The following is a 27,976-nucleotide window of genomic DNA, read 5'->3' on the forward strand; positions in this document are numbered from 1 at the left end:
CCCGCAACGCTTGCAACATCGTTGTTTCTGTATCCAATACATTTAATATTTAAAGACACAACGATGTTGGGAGCGTTGCGGGTATAAGTGGAACGCACCTTATGTGTCTTCAGACTCCTCAAGCCAAAAACATGGATGATCTCAACGGAGTAGATATTAAAGTTACATTTAAATATAAAAAACAATGGAATGCTCTATCGTTCTTATGTTTTACATGCTACAAAAAATCCTGTCAATGGTCAGAACACTGGAATATTTATCTAAATGCTCCTATGAAATGCAAAGTCATCAAAGTTCCATTCGCCAAAAGCCTTTAGTCTGAATCAGGAAAAGAAGGTCAGCATGCAAAATAATTCAAGACGCATATCAACATTACTCTGCCATCGAGTTTCTCAGTCATGGATGAGAATGCAGAAAGTTGGAATATATGGGACGTCTAGAATTGGCAACAGAGAAGTAGTTGGCTTTGGAATGAATGGAACATACAGCTATCTTGACAGAGTGGATTTTCCATTTCCTGCTATACGATTTCGTCGTTCAACTCCTGAGCTAATGGTACCTGAGGAGATATGAATTATTTATAATATTTGTCACGATTATAGGCCCCTTCATAATTACCATTAAAATTTAGGCACTTCGCGAAAAGGAACGAGGGGATTGGCGTAAGTTGAGCATTGCTGAGAAAAAGTGTCTGTACAGATCAAGTTTTTGTCAGACTTTCGCAGAGATTGAAGCTTCTATGGGAGAATGGAAATCTATTCTAGGATGGACATTGTTTCATATAGGTCTTGCTCTTTGGCTATGGATAATAATACATATATTTGGTTAGAGCTGATTCATATACATATATATGAGTATAGTTGATATATTTGAGTATAGTTGATCACTATAATTCACTTGGATATAACTTTCAGTGCACAACGAGGCGCCAGCGTCTTTCAGTCCTGAGAGCAGAATTCAACAGTATTATAGACAAGTGGCTATCAACAACCAACCGTTCTCAGGAAATTATCGACCACCTGGTGCAGAGTTAAGAGTACCAGTTAAGAAAAAGTCTGACGTGTCCTGATTGACTTATTAAATCTTTGTTAATTATTATAGAAATTCATACATAATAATTTCCTTGTAAAGCCACGTGCTAATTACTACATTCTGTACTATTATGAACAGTGCCTTCACAGTTTTGTCCAATTAGTCGTACGAGCTGCAATTTCAGGACATTTAGACTTCTCATTGGTCAAATTCCTCAGTATCCCAACGAGTAGATTACTCCGACAAAGCTGTGGAGACGTCATGGTGTATATTTTTTGTTATCAAATTTAGAAGAAATTAAGTAGCATATAGTTGGAGATATAGGCAGTGACTGTGAAGTTAGATAAATGTGAACAAACATATTTGCTCGATAAGATACATGTATGTACATTAGAATCATTTTAGGCAGTTGAAAATACGCTCTAGATATGCGTTGAACTAAATGTTGTCCGACACACTTATGTTTCATTTACAGCTTATGCGCATTATGAACCAAAGATAGCAGGCCACGACCAATGGGCAAAGAGCATCGAGGTGAGATGTTATAAATCAGACCCGAAGCATTTTATAAAGTCATAGGTAAGACACGAGTGTGTTAAAGTATAAATAAAAAAAGAACATTCATTGAGATATAACTGGTGTTCGGTTAAAAGTAGTTTTACCAATGGAACTCTACCTTCAGGGTAACTGTATTTGGTTGAGATAATCGGTATTTGTAGGAGAAATAGATACTGTTATCTCCATCGATTATATACGAGATAAAATATTCACAATCTTCATGAAGAGCATAGCGTATGAGCAATGAACTTCATTTTCAATTAGTAATAGCCATGTCTGACATCTTGAACCCTCTTCCTCTGGAGGAATGGCCTCTTCTTCGAGATATTATTAAACTAGAATCTCCCGCATACACATCTGTAAGTTCAATGACTTGCTATTGTGTAAGAAAAATATAATTGTAAATCTTAACGTTATTTGCAGTACTGTAATTGGATCAGCAATGCAATTATCTGGAAGACTAAGGACCCACAAGTGAATCTGCAAATTTACTGTCCTCACGGAAAATACAACAGTGGTACATTTGTTGGAATATTCGATGTGAGTTTTTGAGTTTAATATAAAATTTTTAAAAAAGTTAAATAAATGCATCATCCTACATATATTAAGTATTTCAGCATTCCCTCTATAACGTCGTGGTATTTGCATTCAAGTCTCAGGGCGAAATTTTGCGCAAAGCTCTCAGGGAAACCCGTCGATTAGATTTCGGCAAGATAATATATTTCGCATTCGTTTTGGATGATATACTACCATATCTCATTGGTCTTCTGTCAGATCTAAAGGAATCAAGGGGAGCGGAAATATTAGAAAGAATTGTAGGGAATTATTATTACAAGAGCGCCAAGGATGCTGCTGCGGCTGAAATTCGGTAAGTACCATCGACGCGAAATCTGAAATAATTTATAAAAAATAATTTTTCCAAATACAGAGTTCCTGACGAATGTTATCTGCGACCACTAAAGGAATCTGACGTCGCCTACATCCATAGTCAGTGGCCTCATCGTGACGAAAGAAATCCAGAGACGACCTTGAATTATCTGAAGAATCTTGTTATATTCAATGATGAGTGTCTCGGTCTTTGCTTGAAGGAGGATGATACTCTCGTTTCCTGGGCTTTGGTAAACGATTTCCACGCGTTGGCAGCGGTACAAACCCGAAAAGATTATATGCGTCGTGGATATGCGAAATTAGTTTCATTAGCTGTGGCCAAATGCTTGGGGAAACAAGGATTCGATTCTGTACTTAGTATTCTTGTGGGAAATACATCTTCAGAAAAAATGTTCACTTCTATAGGATATCAAAAGATTACTGGAAGTACATGGTTAATCGCGAAGCTATGTGGAAATAGTGAACAATAGTGGATGAAGCTATAGATAGATTTCATTTGATTTATACGTTTTAGTTTCGTTAATAAACAATATGGATTATTCCTCTTACTTCCCTTTTTGGATTTGGATCCTCTGAAGAAAAGTGGTTTTTTTCTTATTTAAGTCCCAAGTCGGTACACTTAATACCTGTGGTACATCTTTTCCTACCTCTATCCAACTTCAATTGCGCAAAAACACAAGACCATTCGTCTATTCTGCTAAAGCTAACCAATAGTCAACTATCGCTGAGCGAGTAAACGCATCCAATTGGGTTAATTTTAGGGTATGTATATTCCGTAATTGAATCGCAGGTAGTTATTAAATTCAGCTAATGACATCGATTGATTTTTGTCAATAGTCGAAATCAATCGATGCAACTGGCTGAAATTTAATAACAGCAATTATGGTTCAAACAGAGATGAGTAGGGAGATTGCCAATGGGCCGATATTCTTGAAACCAATTTTATTTTAGAGTAAACGCGCCACCTGAGCGGTGGGCCGTCGAACCATACCCACGTTTTTGATTGGTCGAGTATATATAGATATACTACGCGTGATATTCGTGAGCTCCGTGAGACGCATGGATTATACCGGGTGGCACTGTAAAGCGTGTGTTTTCTATTGTCGACGCGTCACCTGGACGGAGATGCCTCGAACCATACCCACGTTTGTGATTGGTCAAGCGTATATATCAGACTACTCTAAGCAAACTCCAAATGTGTATAACAACTGAAATACAGCTTTCCCAATCTATACGTCACGGCAACTAAATATCATACGTGCATGGTAACGAGTCAACGTGCGAGAGTCTCGGGTTCGAGACCCGATTATTATTAATTTTTTTTTATTCATGAACAATGCTTATTGAATCTATTAATTAACTTGGAATGTAGCAAATGCATGATTATATTATACTATATACATTTTATTATATTATACAGTCGTGTCTATTTTTATGCCGTTGATACGTTCCACAGAAAACATATAACCTACTCATCTCTGGTTCAAATACGAAATATGTTCTTACATTGTAACATTTTTGATCGAATAATTAATTATAAATACTCTTGTTCCTTTGGCATTATTTCTGTTTTTTTTTTGATAATTGATTGGTGTCGTAGAATATTTTTGCGGAAAATAGCACTAAATTAGCAGTCGCATCTATTTATATCAATCGATCTTTAATCTTTCATAATTTTAGATTTGACTAATCGGATGTGTCTGCTGAACGCAGTAAATGGCAATTAAACTTCCGGGTATAGAACACCTTATTTTATATCAAAGTTAGATTTGATGCTTTGTTCTTCTTCTGTTACAAAGAATATTGAATATATAATATATTGGAAGGTAATGAAATTGGAGATGGTTCTATTTATTTTTTTTAATTTTCGATATGGGATATTAAAATTAATTTTTATAAAATATTTTTATTGATATTCAACCGGTATTTATATATTTTAGAATGTCTGAACAAATTGTGATCAATCTCTATGATGAACCAGAAAATGATAAGAAGGTGTATTATGACGCTCGTGAAGGTATATTATTTTTAATTGATGCAACTCAATCGATGCTGCATAAAGATCCCAACTGCAATCATTCGTACATTGATGAATGTCTCAAGGTAAAACCTTGGTTGAGATTAAAAGATGAAATATTATTTAACTTGTATATTTATAGGTATATAAAAATATAATGGCACAGAAAATGTCATGGAACAAAGCAGATTACATGGGTATAATCTTGTTTGGCTCGAGTAAGTCAGATCCAGAATTACAGCAAAAAAGTATATTTGTTCTGAAAAAATTTGAGAAAATCTCTATCGATCATTTCAAAGAGATTGAAAATTGTGATATTTCTGAATACATTGGTAGTGGCTCTGATTATCCTTTACACGACGCTCTGTGGAATGCTACTCTGATGATTGATAAGGCAAAAAAATCAATATATATATCAAAAGTTATTTTGTTGACCTGTCAGGATAATCCTCTTGCTACGGATCAAAGTGAAAGACATAGAATCAGACTTAAAGCTGCAAGTTATCATGATGTTGGTGTAAAATTGAATGTAGTAGGATTGGGAAAGACATGGAATCCAGATCTTTTCTATAAAGAACTAGAGATGCTTGCGGGATCTCTCTCTGATGATGAATATAATCGGATATGTATAGAGGATTTAGAGGAATGTATTGTTAGACCATCGAAAGCTGTATCAACATTACCCTGGCGAATTGGATCATTAGAAATATCTGTATCAATACGCAGTGTCTCAACGTAAGCATGATAATATTAAAAAGTGGTTTTTTGATATTGAACTATCCGGAATTCAAATATTTAATGTTGTCTTTATAGAAAACCAAAATATCCAAAGCAGGTGAAAATGAATAAAGCTGACAATGAGATCTTGCAGTCATCAACATATTTTGCACCAATGAGTTTCCATAGCGATGTTAGTTTCTTTATTTATGAAAAGGATATTAGCATACTCTAGTAATTTCATTTAAAAAATATTTATAGGATGATGACGACGACGACGATACCATTGTTGATAATTATACATCCTCCGATGTATTCAAGTACCAAGAGTATGGACAACAAAAAATTGTTTTTTCTGCTCTCGAACTGCGTGAACTGGAGAGTACGGGTAATAAAAGAATAGAATTAATTTGCTTTAAACCATTGAAGATAGATCCGATACATCACCTATCAGCACCAAAATATATTACCTGTAGAGAGAAATTGAAAGGTAATAATCATCCTCATTATTTGTATTTTCAAAAATGAATCATAACTTTCCAAACGTGTTTCAGACAAGAAGCTTGTATTTGCATCGATTTTGAATAAATGCCATTCAAAAAATCTGATGGCTATTTGCTCTGTCGTACAACGTCAGGGTGGGAAATTAAATTTATTCTCTTTAATACCAAATATTGAGAATGGTGGTTTCTACATGTGGCAAATTCCATTTCTTGGTTTGTCATTAAAAAATCATTAGAGATCACCTATAATGTTTTTCTAGTAGTTTCACTTGTTTTTTTATCTTTAGAACATGTCCGAGATTTGAATGAACACTTAGCCAATTTCATCTACAATGATCCTCCATTTCCTGTGGATGAAGATGGTAAATCTATTTGGCAAGATATCCTGAAGAAGGCGTTTCAAAATCGCGATACACTTCTGTGCCAAAATCCAAAACTGCAAGTGCTGCTGGCGAATATCGAGGCATTGGCTTTGGACCGGGAAGATCCAAAGAAACCAAAAGATGAAACTCGTGAGTAAATATATTTTATTAAAGTGCGATCACATAAGTATAATATACATATATATATTTTATTGTGCATTTCATTGTTCCCAGTTGTGCCAGACGATGAGTGGTACAAAAAAAATGTTAAGCAAATGATTGACGAGCTAAAGGATATTTATCCGTTAGAAGAGGCTGCGTCAAAACGAAAAAAGAAACAGTCAACTGCACAGCCAAAGAAAGTAACAAAAGCAGGCAAAACCTGAGGGTTCCTGTCTGAAATATAAAGGCTATTAAAGATATGAATGTGTATTCCAAAATAGTTTTTATACCAAACATTATAAAAATAAGCTGTGTTACTCGGATTGCGAGATAAGAAATAGTACATTACGATACAAGTGCGCAAAGTAGGTGATTCCCGCAAGAGTCGGGTTTGTCGCCCGAGCGTAGCGAGGGTGACAACAAACGAGTGCGGGAAACACCTATGCGCACGTGTATTATAATGTTATTTTCTTAACAAGCGGCGTAAAATTCGATTTTGCACACGCGTTTGACAGTGCGGGAATGAGGCACTTTGCAAATCGAATTTTGCGCACGCTGTTAGGAAAAATTTATTTCTATATTCATTTTCATGTTAAAATACCTACGTTTCAGCGTTCAGTTGTAAGCATTGTCATATTTAATAAACTATTTCTTTTATTATTCATTGTTCTTTTCTCTTTTTGTTATTTGGTGCCTTGTTTATAATTCATCTCTTGAGATTGGCACGTCAAAATCCTTTACGCGGCCAATAAATAGTGGAATATTAGTGGGTTTGTGACGGATAACAAACATGAAGGGATGGTCCACCAGGAATTCTGATGATTCATTAATCATTCTTCGCAATCGCATTTGAACGACTGAAATAAGATATTTTTTAATAAAAAATCTTGATAGAAAAACTCATGAATGACATACCTGTTGTTGCAGCAGCTTCAGAACCTTCCTCATTGATCTCCACAAAGACTTTTTGAATGACGCTACTAACTTTTAGAGGCATTGCTGTCATGCTACTGAAATCAGCAAGGTCTTCGAATATCAAGTGTAAACCAATCTGTAATTTTTGTTTTATTGATTAATCAGTTATTGAACCTGGACAGTTCTTGTTGTGGATTTTGTACTTAATTATAGTTCACCTTGCGAAGAGTTTGCTCCAGATCAGAGGTCACTTCGAGCTTGAATTTTGGCAAGTAGATTTCGACATCGTTAGGAAATCTTCGTGCAGTTGCGATGGTGTCCCAATCGAAATTATTTTCAAGATATTCTAGACCCTCTCGCTCGTTTGGTAATATTATCAATAGATCCAGATCAGTGTTCTATATGAAGAATATTTATAATTGTTGTACGGGTATATTGTTATTATGATTATTCCCCTACGTACCACATATGGAATTTCCACAACTTCCACATTAAGGCTTTCAATCTTTCCACGAGGATATTTTGTTTTCTTGAACATTGTAGGAACCAACTTCTTTTGGTTCTGTGTAACGTAAAATGGTCTGTCTGTTGTAAAATCTGGATTGAATTTATCGGCCCAGTTGCCCTTAAAGTAAATTGCATTTACCAAAATCACTTTAGTGTCATCCTTGATTGAGCCTATCAAATGGGAATATTAGTTAACAGAGTTCTGAGATACAAAATCCTATTTCCTTTTTTATAGTGTTACCTGCAGATATACAGTCTTTAATTTTATTCTTTGTATTCTCCTCTACCCATGCATTTATTTGCTGAGTTGCACCAGCACTGTCTTCAAAATCGACTTTTGGCACAGTGGCTTTAAAAGAATTTGTGCTTATTAATTTAAATTCTGGTAACAACGAGATATTATTATGAATAAATATTGTGTTTGCCAAGCTGAGTTCTACTTTGCTGAGAGCCTGAAAGATATACATATACATTCATCAGTAATAAAAATCATTATAAGATTGTGATATCTTACTTTCAAAGTATCCAGTAACAATGATATTTCACCATGAACTGGGTGGTCGACCCCAGCTAAATGCAAAGCAGCTTTTAATTGTTCAGCTGTCATGCCAGAAGCACCATGTGATAGTAGAGATAAGACGATATGTAAGCTCAAAGGAGAACTTGCCAGATTCCCACTTGCATCGGTTACTAAGGCCTACAAAGATTTATGTAATTAAATTAACAATAAAACTTAAACACCTTCGTATCCGTACTTTATAAAACGTGTTGGAGAATTTGTTACAAGCTTCCGATGCATTCTTGAATGCATCCTGCGCTAAGGATTCTGGAGCAGCTGCCATATCCTCAGTGTTTGCGTTCACAAGCAAGCAGCAAATGACCAAGAATAAATCTATAAACATAATAGCAGCCTTTTCTTAAACATCTAAAACCATTCACAAACGAAAATCACCTTGGTTCATTTTATGTCCCAAGTATATACAGCCAGCACAGTACTAGATACTGGTTCAAAAACTTTTTCTGTTATTTACACAAAGATTAAAGTTAGAAATGTAGGTAATGTAGGTCTCTAATTAATCAAATCAAAAACACCCCTGACAAATTCTTTTCAAAATAAACGTTAACATTATGACATATGAATCGTTGATTTTTATATTTTCAAAATTTATCTTAATGGTACATGAAATAATGTTAAATCGTTCCGTATTATCGCAGGTGTTTTTTGGAGATATCAAAAATTCTATCACTCAAGTGACACCAGGTAAACCAGCAGTAAATAGAGATGTAATAAGGAAATATCAAACTCACTCAACAATATTCCACGACGTTCTTGTCGTGTGGCAAATGTTCTTCACTGTCTCAGAGTTAATCAGGCCGGTGACGCATAAACGTTAAACAAGTAGCTATAATAATGGTGGTAAGTAGTAGGTATGGGAAAAGTTAAGAGAGGGAAGGAAACATTAGATATTCAATAATATCTATCGCTATGCATCTCCACCTTAACAAGAATGTATTATACAATTTGTATCAGAGACAAACTTGCTAGGTGTAGTTAACGGATTAAAAAAATGTTATTTTTTAAACCTAGTTAACAAAATGTCATATCTGACAGTCAGTCGTGGTAAAAAAATCTGTTTCTTTACAGAATCACGCAGTAGCGTCATCCTCATATAATCTAAGCTTTCTAAAACCACGCAAAATACGTCGGTATTTAGTCGACGGAAGGAAAGGCTCTGTAGATAATTATCGGGAACGTAACACGAGCAGTTACCCAGTGTAAGACGCCATTATGTTTATCCTGATCAATCAATTTCTCATATTCACTTTTTAATTATCCAAAGAAATCAATAACAAGGATTATAAATTCATTCAATGAATTCTATCAGTCACTAGGAGCATACAGAAATTTTGAAGAAGAAGACGAAACCAGTACGTTATCCTAAATGAGAAAATCAAGGTATAAAATGATCCTACCTATAACATTCTAAAGTCCTTACCTTTCTTTTCTTCGTAAGGTATTCCCACCCAGAATCCCAGACCTAGACCTAGACTCATCAAGAGGTTCAAGGTTGCTCGAAGATGAACACAAGAAAGTGCATTTAATACTCCTAGACAATTCTCCACTGCGGAGTAGGGTTACATTGAATGATCTACATGAAGTATGCTGAGGAAGTCGAAAAAGAGGATTGGACAAATGGCGAATTTGGGGGCAACGAGGATCCCCACCTAATATCCAATGAATAATGAATGAAGTATACGCAAAGGAACAGCACGGGGTAAGAATGCCGACGCGTGCGTATAGGATCTTCGTATACACGAAAACGTAGTGCGGCAACCGTCAGTCTCGGATTCACATCCTGAATACTAATTCCTGACGACGCGAAGGCGCGGACTACTTCTCAGCCACATAGTGACACCAAATCCCATATTCTGCGTCGATCGAGAGCCGAGAATTACGAGTAGTATTATAGAGGCTAAAATAGTATGGATGCTCAACCGAAAAAAAATTTAGGTAACGATTAGTAAGACCATCCTGATGAAAATGTCAAATCTTTCTTGTGTCAGACAGGAGGAAGCAGCTGGGAAAGAGTAACCTTAATCTTCGTCTGAAGTTTCGTCCGGTCCTGTTCGAACGAGAGAATTAACGTACAAATAATTGTCGACACTTTCTCTTGGGACTGTCGAAGGGAAATTTTGCATGTGCTAGATTTATTTACCCGTGGGATACATCCTGGGGATACTGTACGAATGCCAAGGAGAGTCATGTGCAGTGCGAGGTCTTCTTACTGCATCGATCCTGTTTAATGGTGATAACGATAATAAACAGATAAATGATAATGGGATACAACGGTAATGATAAATGTTACAGATGGTGTTGCATTTACTTCTGATTACAACGATAATTGCGACGAAACGGTACCACTTACGGAAGGTGCATATTAACGGATGCAGTAAAATTGTAATCATAACGGTCGGCCATTTGCAGTTGATGTGAATTTCTGAAAATTCAAAATATTTTCATTTAACCAGAAACGCTAAATGAAATCTGGCTTGGAGTGATAATCATTTTGATTTCATGTATAAATAAGGTTTGAAGATAACACGCTAACAGGTATTTGAGTAATTATAAATTTTCGAGTAAACAGAATTGTATGAACTATGTTGAAGTATGCTGGGCGTCACGAAGATGTCATCGAGTGAAGATACGAAGAGGGCGTAGAAGATGATCAAAAGGTGAGGTGAGAAAGAAGCGTGAGTAGTCTGATCTCGCTCTCGTCGAGTTCTCGAAAGGGATAAAGTGTCTCAGTCCACGTGGAGGACGAAGGAGGATAAAAGAGGATGAAGGAGGACGGAATAGAATGGCGGAGGTGGAGGCGTCTACTATAAAAGCGTCGTTGTTGGACGCTTCGTCTGTTTCACACTCTCACCTCGTCGGTCGACGCATCCCGCTATCGAGCGCGATCCCCATCTTCAGATTAACCGCTTCCTTCTGCCGACGAGAGTGTCGGGAGAGATTTAATAGAAAGAGCTAAAAGACGATAGGTGAGTTCATCTACCGGTGATCTACGGTATCCGTGTTCAGGATCATCCTGACGACTGTCAACGTCCAACGTCGAGTGTGTAAAACGTGCGAAGAAAGAGAAAACGTCGTAGAGCTACATAGAGAAATAAATTTTGTGAGAAAAGTGCCTTTTTAGAAAAAGATAATCATTTGAATAATATTTGTGTAACAATGAAGGATCTAGTTAACTGATAAGGGAAGACTTCAGATCCTAATCTTTTTTTACATTGATTTCAATTCACTTTCGGAAGCGGTAACGTACCACGCGTGCGCGAGTGTGCTGTTTGAATGAGTCTTTCGCGAAGTCTTGTTGTCCTGGAGGAAATAGTATGCGGGCGTGGACGTTTTTTTTAATATAATTTTTTTTCAAAATCCTATAACATACGTTTCTTCTGTTTCAATTAATTGTCTTATTGGGGTTGCAGAGCCATGAAACTGGTGGCGGTGCTGGCACTGCTGTGCTGTTTGGCAGTGAGCGTCTTGGCCTCGCCTGTTCCTCACCCAGTAGAGGATGTGAAGGTAGCATCGGATGACGTTAAAGCGACGGGTAGACAAGCACCAGCACAGCCTGTGGAATCAAGCGACGATGACGACGACGACGACGACGACGACGACGATGTCGACTTAGACATTACCGGAGACGATGATGACGATGACGACGATGACGAGGAAGAGGATGACGACGACGACGACGGCGATTACCTGGAACGGTTCATCGAGGACATAATCGGAGGTGAATTTATATATTTCACATAGGTATTTGACTTCCTGGAAAATTCCATGTCCTGGGTAAAAGAGCGACTTGGCAAATCAGCATACTCACCGTTAGTTCCATAGAGTATGGTAAGAGAGTAGGAGGAATAAATCATCCAGTAACCTGGTGTGCTCCATTACACCTCCCGATGGAACTAACGGTAAGCAAAGCTTTACTCCGCCCGAATTAACATAATCGACCACCTCCTAGCACTGAGTTCTACCTCTTCCTACTCTTCTCTGCCTCTCCTTCTCCAAGCGCGAGGAATTTCTACGCGCTACTTCTTTTCATCGACCCACATTCTGTCGATCGCAAACGATGTCGCATGGGTGGTTATGTGTATATATACACATGAACACATACATATATTCACTCATCAAGAAACCAGGATATCGCAATGACTAAAAATTCCCAGGATCCTTTCAGTCACCTTTTTACGAGACAATTACCACTTTGCACGCACCAGGTTCCCGCTCGTATAACCCAGCTCAAGGTGTATGCACTTCCCGTTATTCATAACCCGTCCTACCTGAACCTACGTAACGTTAAACCGTTTTCAACTTCTTCACTCGTTATTCCTCACTAGGTGACGACGACGATGATGAAGACGACGACGATACTCCAGCGGTCCAGCCGGTCGTAGCAGCAGCCCCAGCAGCTCCAGCAGCCCCAGCAATTAACCCAGTCGCATCTCCAGCAGCAATTCCAGCAGCAGTTCAGGCCGATCTAGATTCTCTTGGAGAATCCGCAGTAGACAGTGCTTCCGATGTGGATAACAATACCTACGAGGAGGAGGACGAGGACGTGAACAGTGCAGATACTCTGGCAACGGATGACGCCCCCCCAGAAGAGCAAGCAGCATCCGCTGTGGACGGTGGCCTCGAAGGTGCTGAATCCGTAGTCAATTCCGTGCAGACTCCAGTCGTGCAGGCAGCCGAGGCAGCAAGCAGCGACGAGGACGATGACGACGACGATGACGACGACGACGACGTCGATCTTGACATCACCGGTGACGACGACGACGACGACGATGACGATGACGATGACGATGACGATGACGACGACGACGACGGCATTGCCGACATCGCCGACGCTCGTCGAGCACGTGAGTTCAAGGCCAAGGGCAAGAAACACACTAACCCTCATACGAGTCGTAAGCACGCACGCAAAACGTCAGCGGCATCATCCTCAGCGAAACAGTAGATCACGCTTAGAAAGAGTCCCGGTTGGATTCACACTGGATAAAACCCATCCTCGAGGATTTCATCTCAATGATCCATCAGTCAAATTAACCGACGAAGATCCTTTGTGAATTCGGCCAGGATTTTATCTCAAGGCACCGTAGCGAGTTGCTTTCCTTAGTCATACGGGAGTGTCCGTTCTTGTGTCGAGGCTGAGCGTTATCCTGGGGATCGTTCGATCGGCTGTGGGTCAAAGCAGCCGATCTTGATCCGATCCTCTTGATAGAGTCAGCAACGGGCCCTCGGGAGAGAAAAGTCTCGTGACGGTGGGCAGATTCTACGAATCTAAAAGATCCTTAATTATTTATCCTTCTCTTTTCTTACCCTACCTAAGTATATTATTGGCCTTACTTTTCACGCTCACAGACACTTTCTAAGCGCTCACCGCTTTTTGTATACATTTAGCGTATCTACTTTTCATTTATCTTCTCTTACCTCTACTTCATCTTATTCTTCAAACTTCAATCTTCTTCGTTAAGTGACTTAGTATTTATTTCTATTTATTGACGCGCACGCGTTTATTTAATGAGTTACATTATCTCTGGCATGGTTCATCTGTACTCCAGTCTCTATAGCTTTCATACGCATATATGCTGTAAGGGTGAGAGAGAGATTTTCAAAGCAACATAACGCGTACGTGCTTATCCTCTTGTCGTTCGAAGCAGATAAACAATTTATCATTGTACACGCAAGAGAAAGGTTTTAAGTTGACGGAATCAAATTATAATTATACGCTAATCTAATGCTATTTTTGTAAACGTTCATCGCGATACGCACGTACTCTTATGTTAGCTGTTTTTATTACAATGAAAATCAAAATGGTTAACGTGACGTTGTAACGCGGTAGAAAGAAAAAAATTTTCGCCTTTTTTTTTCTTTTCCTGTGACGACACGTCACGTACTCTCTTGCGGAATTATCATCGACCCATCATACGTCTTCACTCAATTGTATGGACAGAAGACAGACTTATTGCGACGGTAAATGCTTCCTTCAAGTCAATATGGACACGGATGAACATATACGATAGAATGAAAATAGTTAAAAAGTAAATGGACGTTTTTGTATGCATGTACCCGGAGTGGCTGTTGGCTTGTGATATGGCGTATGCTTGAGTGGGATAAAGGACTGTGTTAATGAGCGTCAAAGAGAGAAAGAGAGAGAGAGGAAAAAATTGAAGTGTATAAAATGAGTGAAAAGAAAAATCAAAGAAACAAGAAAGTGACTCGACCGTGACAATTAGCCGACAAATGTAAATTCGTGTCCATTGGACGGAAGCTAACAGATAATGAAAATAATTCCGTGTAAAGAGTTAAAGAAAGAGCACGAGAAAATGAAAAAAGAGAAAGACACAAACCACAAACTGTACAGAGACATTGTCTGATCTGAACTTTATACATATATATATAAATATAGATAATTTATTGTTTTTACAAAATTGTGTTGATATTTATTTAACGCGGATATAAACATAGTCTCCCTGACTAACCAGGCGTGAAGCATTTTTTATATTTTAAATATTAATCCAACTGTCAAAAAATGCGTGACGTGCCGTTCTACCTTCTCTCTCGTAACATCTTCATGCATATCGCGTGCTCCATGTTGCATTGCTTTCTATATTCAATCCATGAGGATCTTCTCTCTTGAGTCTGTTCCTATTATTGTTATCAGTAGACGTGATATGTCCATTGCTTATAGTCACTACGACATCTACTCCAGCGTACGTTCCTGGTAGCTCAAAGCCTCGACATTTTTCTTGCACGCTATCATAAATACCTAATCGTGGTAGAGACGGTGGACGTTGATACATTGGACCTGGTGGACAGTAGACGCTCTTACCATTGACGTAAAAAAGGTGGACGGTACTTTGTAGAATACCTGAGGACATACCAATGGGTGTTATAGTAGATTGCACCGAACCACTGACCCAATTGGCTCACCCTGCTTCCTCGATCCCTATAAAAGTAGAAGTAGACTAGTAGAAGAGCTCCGTGGACGGCAGATGTAGAAAGTGGTACCACGGAAGTTGTCTTACCCTGACAAGTAATGGTGACGGCTAAGGTCATCCGGGTGTTGCACGTGCAAATGGCATATCAATGAAAATAAAAAAGGGTAAAGGACCTGGTCCAAAGCAGCCCTTTTTCAGTAGATTTTGAGTGGATATGTGGTAACATTGTAGTATTGGGGTCAGAATTTTTAGCGGTTTCTTTCTAGTGTTACGAAGCTGTACGGGGAAACTGGGTCATTGACCCGGAGCGACGTGGCGCGCGAGAAACCCGGCATCGCGACCCTGACCCAGTCGCCGGCCATGGGCAAAGCGTACGTGTCTTGTAGTGGCATTTCTTTTTGACTGTGATTATCTCTCTGTTGCTAGTAACTGAGATTATTATTGGATACCAGCCTTGAGCAATGTTTGAACGAGTGACCGTTAGAGAGCCTTCTTCAAGATCAGGGCTTCGTTTCCGGTCTTGGGGTATTAGAACTTCCTGGTGAAGTCGTTATCTTGAACTGTAGCTGAAGAAAGTATCCAGGTGTTTAAATGCCGGGGAGAGTCTTTGGTCCGGTCAGTTAATTCCAGTAGATGAACAGGTTGCCAGGTAGGTCACTGACTGGGTTGATGGGTTTGTAAGCAATGAGCCGTGACCCAGATCGCAGGACCAGTTTGGTGAGGATTCCGGTAGACCGGTAGATACCGTTAACATTGTTCCTTGTCCGTAAGTAGGCTCTCCTCGTTGGCTTGGATGAGACTTCCAGTTCAGGGTGGGAACAGAGAGATTTTCATTGGTGAACGATGCCGGAAGTTACGTTTCCTCGTGACAGTCTCGTAATGGGGGACCTAGAACATCCTTGGGAACCATCAAAGGGTCCTGGTGAGGTACTTATAGGAATCCCTGGTATTCAATATATTTCAGGCGCCATGGATTCTGATCCCAGCAGTCATGTTCCTGCCATTTATGTTGCCAAGTACAACAGATTTGTGGACAACATTCTTGGGAGGATCAACAAGATCCTGCGTACCAATTATGATCCTGTTACTGTCAAGCTTACCAATCCTAATGCTAGTACTAAGTCTGGCAAAGGAAAGGGAAAGAATAAGAAGAGCAAAAACAAAGCAAAGAGGAAGTCCAGCTCTATTGGATCTGAGAAAAGTGCCACTGGTGTTGCTGAAGCTAATGGAAAACCTAGTCAATCAGCACTAAAGGTATATTTGTTATGGTGGCAGATAAGATTCTTCGTCTGATATTTTTTTAACACTTTTCTTACTTTTAAGGCTGTCGATACAGCTACCAGTCCACTAGCCACAACTTTGCTACCAGACAACGAAGCCACTACACCTATGGCTTTAGAATTAACTACAACTTCTGACCTGGCAGAAACGATTTCTCCTACACAGTTCAATTCAGAATCTTCAATGAGTCGTGGCACGATTACAAGTAGCAAGAAAGACAGTAAAAAGACTAGCGGTAACAAAAATCGAACAAAGACTAAGAGTACCAATAAGACCAAGACCAGTAACAACAAGGTAATATCTGTTATCCAGTCAGTTGTTATTCACTGAATGAAAATCAATTTCTTAACCATTGACCTAAATCTTTCTAGAAAAAATCAAAGAAGAATAATAAACCAAGAGCCAAAGCTACTCTGTACGGTCTAGCTTCTTTGCAAAGATCCGGTGACGTTTCTGTGAATATGATGAGTGATCATACAACAATCAAAACTAAATTCAGTTTGGGTCCTCTTGTGCTCAAAGTTGAGAAGGAATTTGGACGTGCAGCCAAGAAGGAATTGCGCAGTGCAACAGCAACAACGGCAGAAATGTCTGGTAAACTGAGTCTACGGGTACTCCATGGCGGGGCTGCCACGTTGCATTCCATCCGCGTTCTCCAGCCGAAACAGGTTCGCCAATGATCAATAACGTCCACTGCCTGTTAAAAGAAACATTAATAATTCTAACCATCGTTTTTTCAGGTTCGCGTAGAGAGTGCCGACGATCACGACAGAACCAGAGAATTCGTATGGAAGCGATCATCTCACATTGCTCACCTTGTATCACAAAAATTGTCCACAGCAACAAGGTCAATGCTACGTCCACCGCCGGTGCCAGTAGAGAGAGCATAAAATTTCTTAGTTTCCGAAAGGCGACTGGATACTGATCACATTATCGATCATAGATAATCCATTCATCCTGATGAATCATCTCGAATTATTTATTTATTTATTTATTTGTCAACAAACTGACATGAGCCCAAGTTCTCTTGGTGCTGGTCATATGGTCGAATAAGGGGGGGTCTTGCGACGAATCAATGACAAAGTAGTCGCACCAGGTGGTATTAATAGTAAGGGATGCAATTCCTGATGTACATAAATAAAATAAAAATTAATAAAAACGATCAAGGACTACCTTAAGAGTTATACCTTCAGCCTGCCAAACAGCAACTGCACATGCGTAGAAGCCCGATAAAGAAGAGCTCAGTCATAACCACTAGTCGGTACTTGCTTTATCAGTAAGAGTGCCAAAGTCCTCTCATATATGCAGCGTGATAGTCATGCCGATGGAAGAAACAACAGTGACTGACTGACTGAATAGATTAGCCTGGCTCGACCAGAGTAACGTAAATGGAATTACCCGAGCAGTTTCGTTCGGCACGTCCAACGCGTAGCATCACCATAATCAACAGGTGTCAAGACTGTAACTTGTTGCTCCGAAGATTTATTTACTTGGAATTTGTGTTGGCGTGAACGTTTCCCTCTTTTCTCTCATCATTTCAAGCAAGTGAAGATACTCGTGTAAATTGCGCCTGCGGCAGCGTCGAGGCGTCGAGGTAGGCATTATTTATCGAAAATTCTTCATTTGAATAATCAGTCAGGTGCGCGACCCATTTAGGTGTCACTGTTAAGAATGTCTGTCGAGTAGAATATATTTTTGCGTACAGTGAGCTTTATTATTAGCTATTATCGTAACTCTGTAACGTAGTGTCGGTGTGATTGGTCATTGAGATTTATTCCTTTTCTAGCTAGGCGTCCTTCAAAAATTGTGGCGCAGCTCCTGCTCAAGGTTCCTTGATGCTGTCACATATCACTTGATTTTATTGTACGTGTGCGTTTTTAAAGAACGTTTTAATACGTGAATTCTTATATGCTTCTTGTTCCGTCGTATGCAAATGAATAATTTGCATTTTTGGAAAGTTGGCGGGAGACCGGTCTTCGAAAGTACCGTGGAGAGAGTGTTTGTACATTCCTGTAGGGAACCTCTTCCTGTATCTCCTTGCTCACGCATCACCTCTGGTCAACTCTTGTGAATATTTTTTATTCTTGTGCACATAGATGGCATCAGTAGTAACGTTGTGTAACGTATTAGAAAATGCCCTGAAGCAGTAAGCAGTTAAATCCAATGGTCAATTAATGTCTGAAATATCTATCCTAAAGATACTGAACTCATCATGGCTTCCTTGGGTACGCGAGTTAAAGCAGCAACGACTCTGTCGAATTTTGCTACCATAGCCCTGCGAGGCTTGTCCACGAAGGTACAGCTGAATCCCAAGGATGACTCCAAGGAAACTGTAGTGAAGTATTTGGATGGCAAGGACAATGGAATTGCTGTGCTGGGATTGAATCGTCCAGAAGCCAGAAACGCCTTCAGCAAGAGTTTTGTCTCTCAGTTGTCGGATACCTTGTCAAGAATCAGAGAGGATGAAAATATCCGGGTACTGATAATCCGCAGTTTGGTACCGAAGGTCTTCTGTGCTGGTGCTGATTTGAGGGAGAGAGTCAAGATGGAAGGTTCGGAGGTGGCGCAGTTTGTTTCATCTCTTCGAAGTCTTATGAACGAGGTGGAGTCACTTCCGCTTCCGGTGGTTTCTGCCATCGATGGCGTCGCTCTTGGCGGAGGTCTTGAACTGGCTCTAGCAACAGATATAAGAACTGCAGCATCGGAAGCTAAAATGGGTCTGGTGGAAACCAAATTGGCTATCATACCTGGTGCTGGTGGTACCCAGAGGCTACCAAGGATAGTAGGTCCTGCCATAGCCAAGGAGCTCATCTTCACGGCACGTATCCTCGACGGCGACGAGGCCCAAGGACTTGGTCTTGTAAATCGTGCTGTACCTCAGAATAAAAATGGCGATGCAGCATATCAAGCAGCTTTATCCATCGCCAGGGAAATCCTGCCAAATGGTCCCATTGGTGTCAGGTGAAATTCTTTTGTCTTCGTACCACCATCATCATTGCTTTTCCACATGTAGATTTCCACTGATCTTAAAAAAAAATGATATAACGTTACATTAATATATCACTCCTACACTATCGTGACAACGTAATGCACCAGTGATTATAACACTTGACACTTGTGTTAGAAGTGTTTCTGATTTCGTTAAGTCGCGGTAAAATAAAAATCATTTCAGTATGAATCAAAAGTGACAATAATCGTGTGATTTAAAAATGTTTTATGCTTATCATCATGCACACTCATTATCATCATCGCATTCATACTGCCGCATGAATCTTTGATTATGTTTAATGACTTAAAGCACTTGCCAAAAAGGTCAGAGACTCAACCCCGGGGACTGATAAAATTATATAATAAATATCGCACCACCATCCAACGATAAACAGGCAGACGGAAATGGTCATCGTATTTTGTGTCACGGACACTCATGATTATACAGACTATAACGAGACTTACAATTATCGATTGATGGACATTAAAGTTCGCACATGATAAAGCACCTAAGAAATTCATATAGATATTTTACCAGCTTATAAATACACGAGGCACTATGGTTAACGACAGTAAATGAGAAAGACGCATAATTTCTTTGGCACGAACTAAAATATTGTGAATGTTTCATAAACAATTTATCAGTAAAAAAGAAGCGCAAATCATTCCATGTCAAACATATAGTCACACACATCAGTGCTAATAATTAAACCATTGATAAAGATATTGATGCTCATTAACATAAACATAAATTTTTATCTTTTGTCTTATAAAAAATTTTCCAAAGTTAAGTCAAACAATATTCACAGCTATCTGAATGACGTAAATATTAGGTTAAGATTTTTTAACAATACTAGAATAACTTGCAGTTTTCTAATCAAAAGACTGTGCCAATGTTGACTTGCAAATGTTTGCCAAGTCTTAGGAATCGCGTGGCGTTGCTTACATTACTAATCTTTTTAAACGGTACTGATAAGAATTTTCCGCATTTAAATATCGTTGTAAAATACAATATTTACAGTATCTATATTCCTAATTACAGATTGGCCAAAGAAGCAATAACCGAGGGCACCGATTTAACTCTTAAGGAAGGATTCGAGGTCGAGAAGAAATGTTACTCTCAACTCCTGGAGACCGAAGATCGTGTCGAGGGTCTGGCAGCCTTTACGTCGAAACGTGTCCCGGTCTACAAAGGCATGTAAAGAGAAATATAAATATATGCATATGCATATTTGTACACGTTGCACGTCGATGAATACGCCAGAATGAACTTTCGACTCGGCAATTAACTATTTAACCAGACATTTAATTGATGGGCCTGAATTGTTTCGTGACAAAAAAATTTTACCACAGCAAAAATAAATGGGCCGCTTATGTTTGTTAAACGTGTGAAACAAATGTGAATCTTAGATAACTGAACATCTAGAAGACGTTATTTGCGGTTAAATAGTTAACAGTCATTAACGCTTTGAGTCTTATAATTAATCACGTGGACTTAATGTTTTAGCACGTCTTAAGAAAAATAAATATTACTTGTTTTAATAATATCTTAGTATTTTTTTTCTTCATCTTGCGCAATTTTTTTTTTCTAATAGGTTTACCTATTTGTTCGTTTTTTTTTGCTGCACTCTCGTATACTTCGACATTGACATAATTATTGTCTTATAGATATACTTTAATCGAGTGTAACATCACGTGATATTTTATACGATTGTTCTTCAATAGGTTCTAATGAAAGAGAACAAAAATTGTAAGAAATTATGCGATCGGTGTGAATTTTTTGTAATGGAGATGTGGATCTAGTATAGTTTTTTTCTTCGGTGCCAGGTGTCATTGTTAATCAATTGTTCATTGTATGAGTGCATAATGATATATGAGAGGAATATTGTTTAAAATATTTTTGAGTTCGAATGGTCAATTTTGAATTGTATAAGTGGATCAGGGAGAGGGGCATTCCTTATATTAATTTTTGTTATAATCATTAAGAGCTGTCAATGTGTATTTCAGAAATTGTTAATTTTACGTTTACTGTGTTGCGACGTTAATCGTTAAGAAATATGACTTATTATGACGTTTTTAAAATGTTACTATTGTTCCTGTACGTTATTGTTTAATAAAAGGAATTTTAATAATTATATAAATATTTGTGTAGTAAAAAAATCGGAAATTGGCGGGAATACTTTGGAGCAGCTGAGGTTTATCACTTTTTTTGAATGGTAAATTCTGAAATTGACACTCCGATTGTTTTCACAAAATTTCATTTTCTTATTGATTGATTTTTTTTTTAATTACTTTTTCAATTCAACTACGAATTACTCGGCCATCACCACATTTACAACGCAAGTATCTAGTAACTATATAACATTTTTAAACATCGAGATTATTTAGGAGCTTGTAAATTTCCAAACGTACAATATTGTGTTACAATATAGAAAATATTTTCTTAAATTTGTACAACTGTTACAAATCGCACGTGCGATAATTCACATCTGGGAATATTATCGGAACATGATTTTATCAACAAAAAAAAAAGATATGTAACACATGGAATGTTTGTTAATAATGATAATAATCTTAAGTATTCTGTACACTTGAATTTACCATCAGATGTTAATAAACGGTATATAACTTTATATGTATATAGATATATATACGATTTACGAAAAGTAGAGTTCGGTACGAGGAAATACAGATAAATGGATGTTATATCATCGGTAAAATTTCTATCCGAGTCATATCGGGAATCCAACAACAACAACAAGAGTATCCGGATACTAATACTAAATTAATTAAATACACTGCATAGGAACATTGGAAAGTTCCTTCGCTCTGTGTTCATTAATTAAAGCGCTAAGAATTTTCAATTGCTTTACAGTATCTTCTGGACCTGTTACACGATGACCAACGGTCAGGTCACTTTGGTAGATTTCGTAGTCATTACCACCCTCTTCTGTTTTATCACCAAAGAAATGAATCTCATCGTAGCCTTGAATGTGTCTTAGACAATAGGTCTTATCCCAACCATTTGGGAAAACATCGAATGAGATCTGTCCACCTGTCGATGAAATGGATTGTTGATCGAAGGCTTATTTTTTCATTGGAAGAATATACTTACCTATACTGTAGGTCAATAAAAGATCTGGAAATTCTTTTTTGAGGGCTTGTATGAATTTTTGACGAATTTGATTCTCGCGGTCGTATTCTTCGAACTGATCACGTTCCTCTTTACTGGAGTTACGTCCCACTGGTGAGATATTCAACATTCCTGTACGAAATTCAATGAATGTTCCACGTTTGAATGGCAACTTTAGCTCAGATATGTAGCGCAGTGCAAAATTGATTACATCTTGTAATGCATCCTCACCAATGGCACTTTGAATCGTCTAAAGAGAAATTAATACTTTCGTTACCTTGAACACATTCATAAATCAGGGAAAAGTATAGTGCCTGTACCTCAGAAGGAAGTTTCTTTCCTTCTTTATATGAAACCAGACCATTTTCAGCAAATACATATTTGTACTTCTCTGTAATATTTCCACCACCAAGTTGTTCTTTTATCTTTGATATATCAGATCCTCCTACGATAGCTATATCAAACTCCTTTTTAACAGTCTCAAATAGGAATTTCTCCACTTGGGGTTTGATTGGCTATAATAAATTCCACATCGCAGTATTATTAACCAGAACACTATCTAAGAATCAAAGCAAAAGAATACCTGACGAGGAGCAGTAAGTGTGCCATCAACATCGAACAGACAAATAATTTTCGACATGATTCTCTGAAAAGTAAATAATCACTGTCAAAAATCGAATGAATCACAGAAACTGCCAGTTCGAGACAATCACGTCTAGACACAAAATCCAATTTTTGACAATGTCACGTGCAAGGTGGTGTCCTTACTCAAGATAATGTGACCTCCACTGCAATAAATGGGCGTAGCCACGTTAATTTGCAACTATTAATACATATAAATACCATACTCGTTGTCATAACCGATTCACAGATAATCTCAGAGGAGTCATCGTAATCTCTAATAAATAACTGAAGATCATAGTCATCAACATAAAAAAAACGTAAAAACACCGGTTACGCCTATCATATGCAAGAGGACATTAACTTGTTGAGGTGTCAATAACCGGGAAACATAGTATACCTTCGTGTACGCAACTGTTCAAACTTTCACTTACAAATTCGAAAAAAGAAACAATGAAAGCAACAGTGAGATTGGTTTTTGTGCGCTTCGACCACTCGTAGAGGCCTAAAGATACAGTCGACTACTGTGCTCCAGTAATACAATAACTGTCCTACCGGCAACTGTCAGCTGACGTAAACTCCACTCTGTATTCGGTGCAGACGTGGACGCTTGGTTTACGTGTATCTGGTCACGCGCAACGCTAACCAGAAAGATGTCACGAGGCTTCTGTTTCTCTGCCATACTCTCATCTTTGATGACTTTCATCATCATTTTGCTGACGAAGGAAACGAACGCTGAGCAAAGAAATGCATTGCTGATACTTGGTAATATTTCTGTTCTTTGCTGCCACTGATGTCATGTTGTTTCCATGTTTATGAGTTATGCCTATTCATGAGATTGTTGTCTAAGATGATTTTCGTTTATCTAGTATGTTTTATATGTATATTTATAAAATAAATTATGATTGCATTCCACCAAAGTGGCAGCTGGAGAACGACTGTAGCCGGCTGCGCGTAACAAGATGCGCGAATGTACATCTTGATAATACGCGGCGGAAGCGATATTTAAATTTTTATATATAAAACTTTCACTTAATCCTTTAATTAAATATTGTAGCTGATGATGGGGGCTTTGAAATGCGGTCTTATTTAAATAATATTTGTCAGACGCCTAACTTGGATCGGCTGGCTAAGCAGAGCTTGATATTTAATAATGCCTATACTTCAGTCAGTAGTTGTTCTCCAAGGTAAGATGTTAATGAATTAGTTAATTATTAAATATTAAACTAATAATTCTCATTGCATAGTCGTTCAGCTATACTGACGGGAATGCCTAGTCATCAGAATGGGATGTATGGACTTCATCAAGGTGTTCATCATTTTAATTCCTTTGATGATGTGCAGAGTTTGCCTAGAATATTTAAAAGGAATAATATTCGAACAGGTAGATATTTCTGTAACTACTTACGATCTGGAGTATAATGCTTTACGTTTTATTTTTGATCTCAGGTATTATTGGAAAAAAACACGTTGGCCCAGCTGACGTGTATCCCTTCGATTTCGCAGAGACGGAAGAGAACAATTCAATTCTTCAAGTGGGCCGTAATATAACAAAAATAAAATTACTCGTTCGCGAGTTTCTTTCACAAAATAAATCACAGTAAGATTATTTGTTAATTGTTATATTAATATAGTCATATGCTCATGGTAGAATATTTTTCATTACAGGCCATTCTTCCTCTATGTTGCTTTTCATGATCCTCATCGTTGTGGTCATACTCATCCAGAATATGGAAATTTCTGTGAAAAATTTGGGAATGGCGACACTGGTATGGGTACCATACCTGATTGGCATCCTATCTATTATCAGTGGGAACAGGTAAAGCTTCCATATTTTGTTCAGGATACTGAAGCAGCTCGACGAGATATTGCAGCACAATATACAACAATTTCTCGTCTGGATCAAGGTACTAAATTATATAAACTAAAATATTTACAGATGACCAAGGGTTTTTAAATAATTTCAGGAGTCGGTTTAGTTTTAAAGGAACTGAAAGATGCTGGGGTTCTTGATGATACTTTAGTTATTTATACTTCAGACAATGGTATACCATTTCCAAGTGGACGTACCAATCTTTATGACCCAGGTTAATTCTTTTTTTATTCAAAGTATAATTCATTAATTTTAACTTTAGCCGTGATTTATAATGTATTATGTAATTTAGGTATGGCAGAACCGATGATGATCTCCTCCCCATATCATAAGAATCGCAGAAATCAGGCAACTCACAGTATGACATCTCTATTGGATATTGCTCCAACTTTATTAGATTGGTTTAATATGACATATGAGCATCAGATATCAGAAAATGATGTGTCGTCCTCTTCCCGATTGACTGGAAAATCTTTGTTGCCATTATTGATCGAAGGTGAGTGCTGCTATTATATAAGAACTAGTGTAAGAGTCTGGGGATAGCCAATTAATGATGCTTTTTACAGAGCCGCAGGAAAACAATACAGCCGTTTTTGCCAGCCAAACTCATCATGAAGTGACAATGTATTATCCAATGCGAGCAATAAGAACAAAGCGCTACAAGCTCATTCATAATTTAAATTACAGAATGCCATTTCCCATTGATCAAGACTTTTATCTGTCACCAACTTTTCAGGTAATATTATTTTATTTAGAAGAATAATTAGTGTTTAATCCTCATGTCTGTTCTTTCTTTAGGATCTCTTGAATAGAACAAGAGAAAAGCAACCACTACCTTGGCACAAATCATTGAAAACTTATTACGAAAGATCTGAGTGGGAGCTATACGATTTGAAACACGATCCCGAGGAACTGAAGAATTTAGCACGCAAGCCTTCTTCTAAGGTATGTAAAAAATGTATCGGACCTAAAAATTGAAAGAGTAAACAAATCTAACATTATAACATATCTAGGCATTGTTTGCGGACTTGCAACAAAGACTGTATGAATGGCAGAAAGAGACCGCGGATCCTTGGCTATGTGCCCCAAGTGGTGTACTCGAAATTATTGGAAAAGATAAAAAATCAGGACAGTGTATGCCCTTGGACAATTTTAACTATTAGTAGGATTACTTAATTTTTAAACAATACCATGACAAATTACTAACGACATTCATGAAGTTGGAGGCGCTTGGTAATGAAAGAATCATCACAATCTTAAACAAGATCCCTGGATTTTCTAATAGTGCATCCGCGGATATACGTGGACGAGATTCAAATAGCAACAACTCTATCACTGTTTTCACTAATTTATTTTTTACCTCTCGCTAGCTCCATGCACCTCATCAGTACCTATATTTTTACTATATTTTTTATTACAATATTAACAGGAGTTACGGTTTGAATAAAAATTTGGAAAAATAATACATTGTTAAATGTTTCTCTGCTACCGTACCAAAATGACATTAATTCGTCTAAATACTCTGTATTTTCAATTTCGTAACAGATATGACCTAATAAATAACAATTTACCTGTTGCTGTGTAATTTCAGAGATCAGTAGGGAGATGCACAACGTTACGGTTTTAGGCGATACCAAAAACATGGCGCTAAATCGTAGCGGCGAGTCCGGGAATAGAATTTTGTGATCATCGCCTCCGTCGATAATGCATATCCCGTCGTAGCCGAGCTGAACGTGATCACCAACGGGTAGCTTGGCGGGCAGAGATTCTCCACAACTTACAACTGATTCCCAGAGCAACCCTTAGAAAGAGGCCGGTTATCAGATATTCCCTAAATCTTTTTCTTTTGTAATCTTAAATTCAAATGTACAGTGTAAGCTCGATAAGATTTACTAAGACAAAAGCCAGCCCCTTATGCCTGCCTGTGTTAAGGAGTGCAGCGATGCGGTGCTAGCTTCCATCATTATTTAACAATAGTTCCAAGCGGAACTAAGGTCCCAACATTGAGTACTAGAGAGAATTATTCCGGAACTGTTTGAAATACAACCTGAAAACAACACTGAAAGCCAGCTCCTTATGCATACCTGCACTGAAGTATATGGTGCGACTAGTACCCTTAATAGGTATTTTAACGATGTTACGTAGCAGAACTGTTGTTAAAACCTATCTGGAACTATAGAACTTCTCGAGAGCTATTGAAAAAGCCTATTGTTGAATCATTTTCAAGAGATTTTAAAAAAGTGCAGTGCTGGAGCTGACACCCATGTAGCACCTCAATTTTTGGAAAATTCCTATTTTAACGATGTTACGTAGCAGAACTATTGTTAAAACCTATCAGGAACTATAGAAATTCTAGTTAAGTGCGTAGCATGTACAACGCTCAGACACCAATTTTTGAAGTTCTTCAAGAAAGTGTCGTTTGTACCTCTTTCCAATCAGTCCCCTTCGAAAGAGTATAGTCTCTAGTATATCTCCACTGCGTTACATCGTTTGTACCTTCATAGTTTTCTTTTAAATTCAATATTAATGCGTAGCAGGTACAGGGTCTGGACACCATTTTTGTGAGTTTTTCAAAACATTTATAGGTAGTATAGTTGTAAGTTAAAGGTAGTATAGTTATAGGTAGTAGAAAAAGTGTAATAATCCGTATGCGTGCGAGAGAGACGCACTTAGAGACCTGCTGTGTTAATGAAACGTACGCGTCAGGAGCATTACAGGGTGCATCAACGATATCCTGAAATGCGAACAATTGCCGCGCACCGATCAGCCTGCATCGTCACTCCAGAGCATCGTTGACGAACCCTTTACGAGTTGTAATTGACAAACCTGTCGTAGGGGGGCATCACTTTTGCCAAGGAGTACTCGAGCGGGGGAGGAGGAGGGGGTACCCAGTGGTATACAAAGAATGTATTATTG

The 27,976-nt window shown here is 38.2% G+C and overlaps 8 protein-coding genes and 1 long non-coding RNA gene across 23 annotated transcripts; 6 read left to right on the forward strand and 3 right to left on the reverse strand.

The window, feature by feature from the left end:
* The first annotated feature begins 130 nt into the window (after positions 1-130).
* LOC112493908 lies at positions 131-1,826 on the forward strand. The gene is made up of 5 exons (XM_025081930.1): positions 131-555; positions 632-824; positions 915-1,042; positions 1,508-1,611; positions 1,715-1,826. The coding sequence occupies exons 1-4, from the start codon at positions 343-345 to the stop codon at positions 1,532-1,534; spliced, it is 561 nt and encodes a 186-aa protein (XP_024937698.1). The 5' UTR covers positions 131-342; the 3' UTR covers positions 1,535-1,611; positions 1,715-1,826.
* LOC107264627 lies at positions 1,618-3,026 on the forward strand. Its single transcript, XM_015733087.2, has 4 exons — positions 1,618-1,949; positions 2,014-2,130; positions 2,208-2,458; positions 2,519-3,026. The coding sequence occupies exons 1-4, from the start codon at positions 1,827-1,829 to the stop codon at positions 2,946-2,948; spliced, it is 921 nt and encodes a 306-aa protein (XP_015588573.1). The 5' UTR covers positions 1,618-1,826; the 3' UTR covers positions 2,949-3,026.
* A 497-nt stretch (positions 3,027-3,523) lies between these two features.
* LOC107264628 (X-ray repair cross-complementing protein 6) lies at positions 3,524-6,899 on the forward strand. Of its 3 annotated transcripts, none has more exons than XM_015733089.2 (9): positions 3,525-3,771; positions 4,159-4,304; positions 4,419-4,581; positions 4,638-5,230; positions 5,309-5,405; positions 5,474-5,702; positions 5,767-5,928; positions 6,003-6,227; positions 6,312-6,899. In XM_015733089.2, the coding sequence occupies exons 3-9, from the start codon at positions 4,420-4,422 to the stop codon at positions 6,461-6,463; spliced, it is 1,620 nt and encodes a 539-aa protein (XP_015588575.1). In that variant the 5' UTR covers positions 3,525-3,771; positions 4,159-4,304; position 4,419; the 3' UTR covers positions 6,464-6,899. The 3 variants fall into 3 exon arrangements, with proteins under 3 accessions (XP_024937693.1, XP_015588575.1, XP_015588576.1); XM_015733090.2 differs by having other exon boundaries at positions 3,525-3,743; XM_025081925.1 differs by lacking the exon at positions 4,159-4,304 and having other exon boundaries at positions 3,524-3,743.
* Positions 6,225-9,083, reverse strand: LOC107264629 (leukocyte elastase inhibitor). Of its 6 annotated transcripts, none has more exons than XR_001537000.2 (9): positions 8,970-9,079; positions 8,417-8,572; positions 8,176-8,358; positions 7,903-8,113; positions 7,618-7,832; positions 7,373-7,552; positions 7,155-7,290; positions 6,845-7,096; positions 6,225-6,469 (listed from the first exon to the last, which is right to left on the reverse strand). XR_001537000.2 is itself a non-coding variant. In XM_015733094.2 (8 exons), exons 2-8 carry the CDS (start codon positions 8,501-8,503, stop codon positions 6,939-6,941), a joined length of 1,170 nt encoding a protein of 389 aa, XP_015588580.1. In that variant the 5' UTR covers positions 8,504-8,553; positions 8,970-9,083; the 3' UTR covers positions 6,226-6,938. The 6 variants fall into 6 exon arrangements, 3 of the variants coding, with proteins under 3 accessions (XP_015588580.1, XP_015588577.1, XP_015588578.1); XR_001536998.2 differs by having other exon boundaries at positions 6,225-6,473; XR_001536999.2 differs by having other exon boundaries at positions 6,225-6,487.
* A 1,975-nt stretch (positions 9,084-11,058) lies between these two features.
* LOC107264630 (clumping factor A) lies at positions 11,059-17,615 on the forward strand. Of its 2 annotated transcripts, none has more exons than XM_015733095.2 (7): positions 11,059-11,204; positions 11,649-11,956; positions 12,564-13,082; positions 16,129-16,418; positions 16,488-16,739; positions 16,817-17,113; positions 17,186-17,615. In XM_015733095.2, exons 2-7 carry the CDS (start codon positions 11,653-11,655, stop codon positions 17,333-17,335), a joined length of 1,812 nt encoding a protein of 603 aa, XP_015588581.1. In that variant the 5' UTR covers positions 11,059-11,204; positions 11,649-11,652; the 3' UTR covers positions 17,336-17,615. The 2 variants fall into 2 exon arrangements, with proteins under 2 accessions (XP_015588581.1, XP_015588582.1); XM_015733096.2 differs by having other exon boundaries at positions 12,564-12,863.
* A 225-nt stretch (positions 17,616-17,840) lies between these two features.
* On the forward strand, positions 17,841-20,980 carry LOC107264632 (methylglutaconyl-CoA hydratase, mitochondrial). Of its 2 annotated transcripts, XM_025081928.1 has the most exons (4): positions 17,841-18,039; positions 18,232-18,308; positions 18,644-19,406; positions 20,476-20,980. In XM_025081928.1, the coding sequence occupies exons 3-4, from the start codon at positions 18,658-18,660 to the stop codon at positions 20,633-20,635; spliced, it is 909 nt and encodes a 302-aa protein (XP_024937696.1). In that variant the 5' UTR covers positions 17,841-18,039; positions 18,232-18,308; positions 18,644-18,657; the 3' UTR covers positions 20,636-20,980. The 2 variants fall into 2 exon arrangements, with proteins under 2 accessions (XP_024937696.1, XP_015588584.1); XM_015733098.2 differs by lacking the exon at positions 18,232-18,308 and having other exon boundaries at positions 17,843-18,039.
* Positions 20,981-21,674: 694 nt separating this feature from the next.
* Positions 21,675-23,880, reverse strand: LOC107264633 (phosphomannomutase). Of its 5 annotated transcripts, none has more exons than XM_015733102.2 (5): positions 23,743-23,880; positions 23,150-23,212; positions 22,887-23,081; positions 22,549-22,816; positions 21,675-22,488 (listed from the first exon to the last, which is right to left on the reverse strand). In XM_015733102.2, exons 2-5 carry the CDS (start codon positions 23,204-23,206, stop codon positions 22,223-22,225), a joined length of 786 nt encoding a protein of 261 aa, XP_015588588.1. In that variant the 5' UTR covers positions 23,207-23,212; positions 23,743-23,880; the 3' UTR covers positions 21,675-22,222. The 5 variants fall into 5 exon arrangements, with proteins under 5 accessions (XP_015588588.1, XP_015588585.1, XP_015588586.1 ...); XM_015733099.1 differs by having other exon boundaries at positions 23,588-23,795; XM_015733100.2 differs by having other exon boundaries at positions 23,622-23,760.
* On the forward strand, positions 23,811-26,525 carry LOC107264631 (N-sulphoglucosamine sulphohydrolase). Of its 2 annotated transcripts, none has more exons than XM_015733097.2 (10): positions 23,811-23,952; positions 24,245-24,374; positions 24,435-24,571; positions 24,637-24,787; positions 24,856-25,094; positions 25,155-25,274; positions 25,353-25,556; positions 25,627-25,796; positions 25,859-26,005; positions 26,074-26,525. In XM_015733097.2, exons 1-10 carry the CDS (start codon positions 23,841-23,843, stop codon positions 26,221-26,223), a joined length of 1,560 nt encoding a protein of 519 aa, XP_015588583.1. In that variant the 5' UTR covers positions 23,811-23,840; the 3' UTR covers positions 26,224-26,525. The 2 variants fall into 2 exon arrangements, with proteins under 2 accessions (XP_015588583.1, XP_024937694.1); XM_025081926.1 differs by having other exon boundaries at positions 23,822-23,952; positions 24,295-24,374.
* On the reverse strand, positions 24,379-26,690 carry LOC112493909. The gene is made up of 3 exons (XR_003058852.1): positions 26,632-26,690; positions 24,596-24,716; positions 24,379-24,538 (listed from the first exon to the last, which is right to left on the reverse strand). It is a non-coding gene; the product is annotated as an uncharacterized LOC112493909 (long non-coding RNA).
* Positions 26,691-27,976: the final 1,286 nt, after the last annotated feature.

This window comes from Cephus cinctus, unplaced genomic scaffold (genome assembly GCF_000341935.2).
Source record: "Cephus cinctus unplaced genomic scaffold, Ccin1 Ccin1_scaffold0189, whole genome shotgun sequence".
NCBI lineage: Eukaryota > Metazoa > Arthropoda > Insecta > Hymenoptera > Cephidae > Cephus > Cephus cinctus.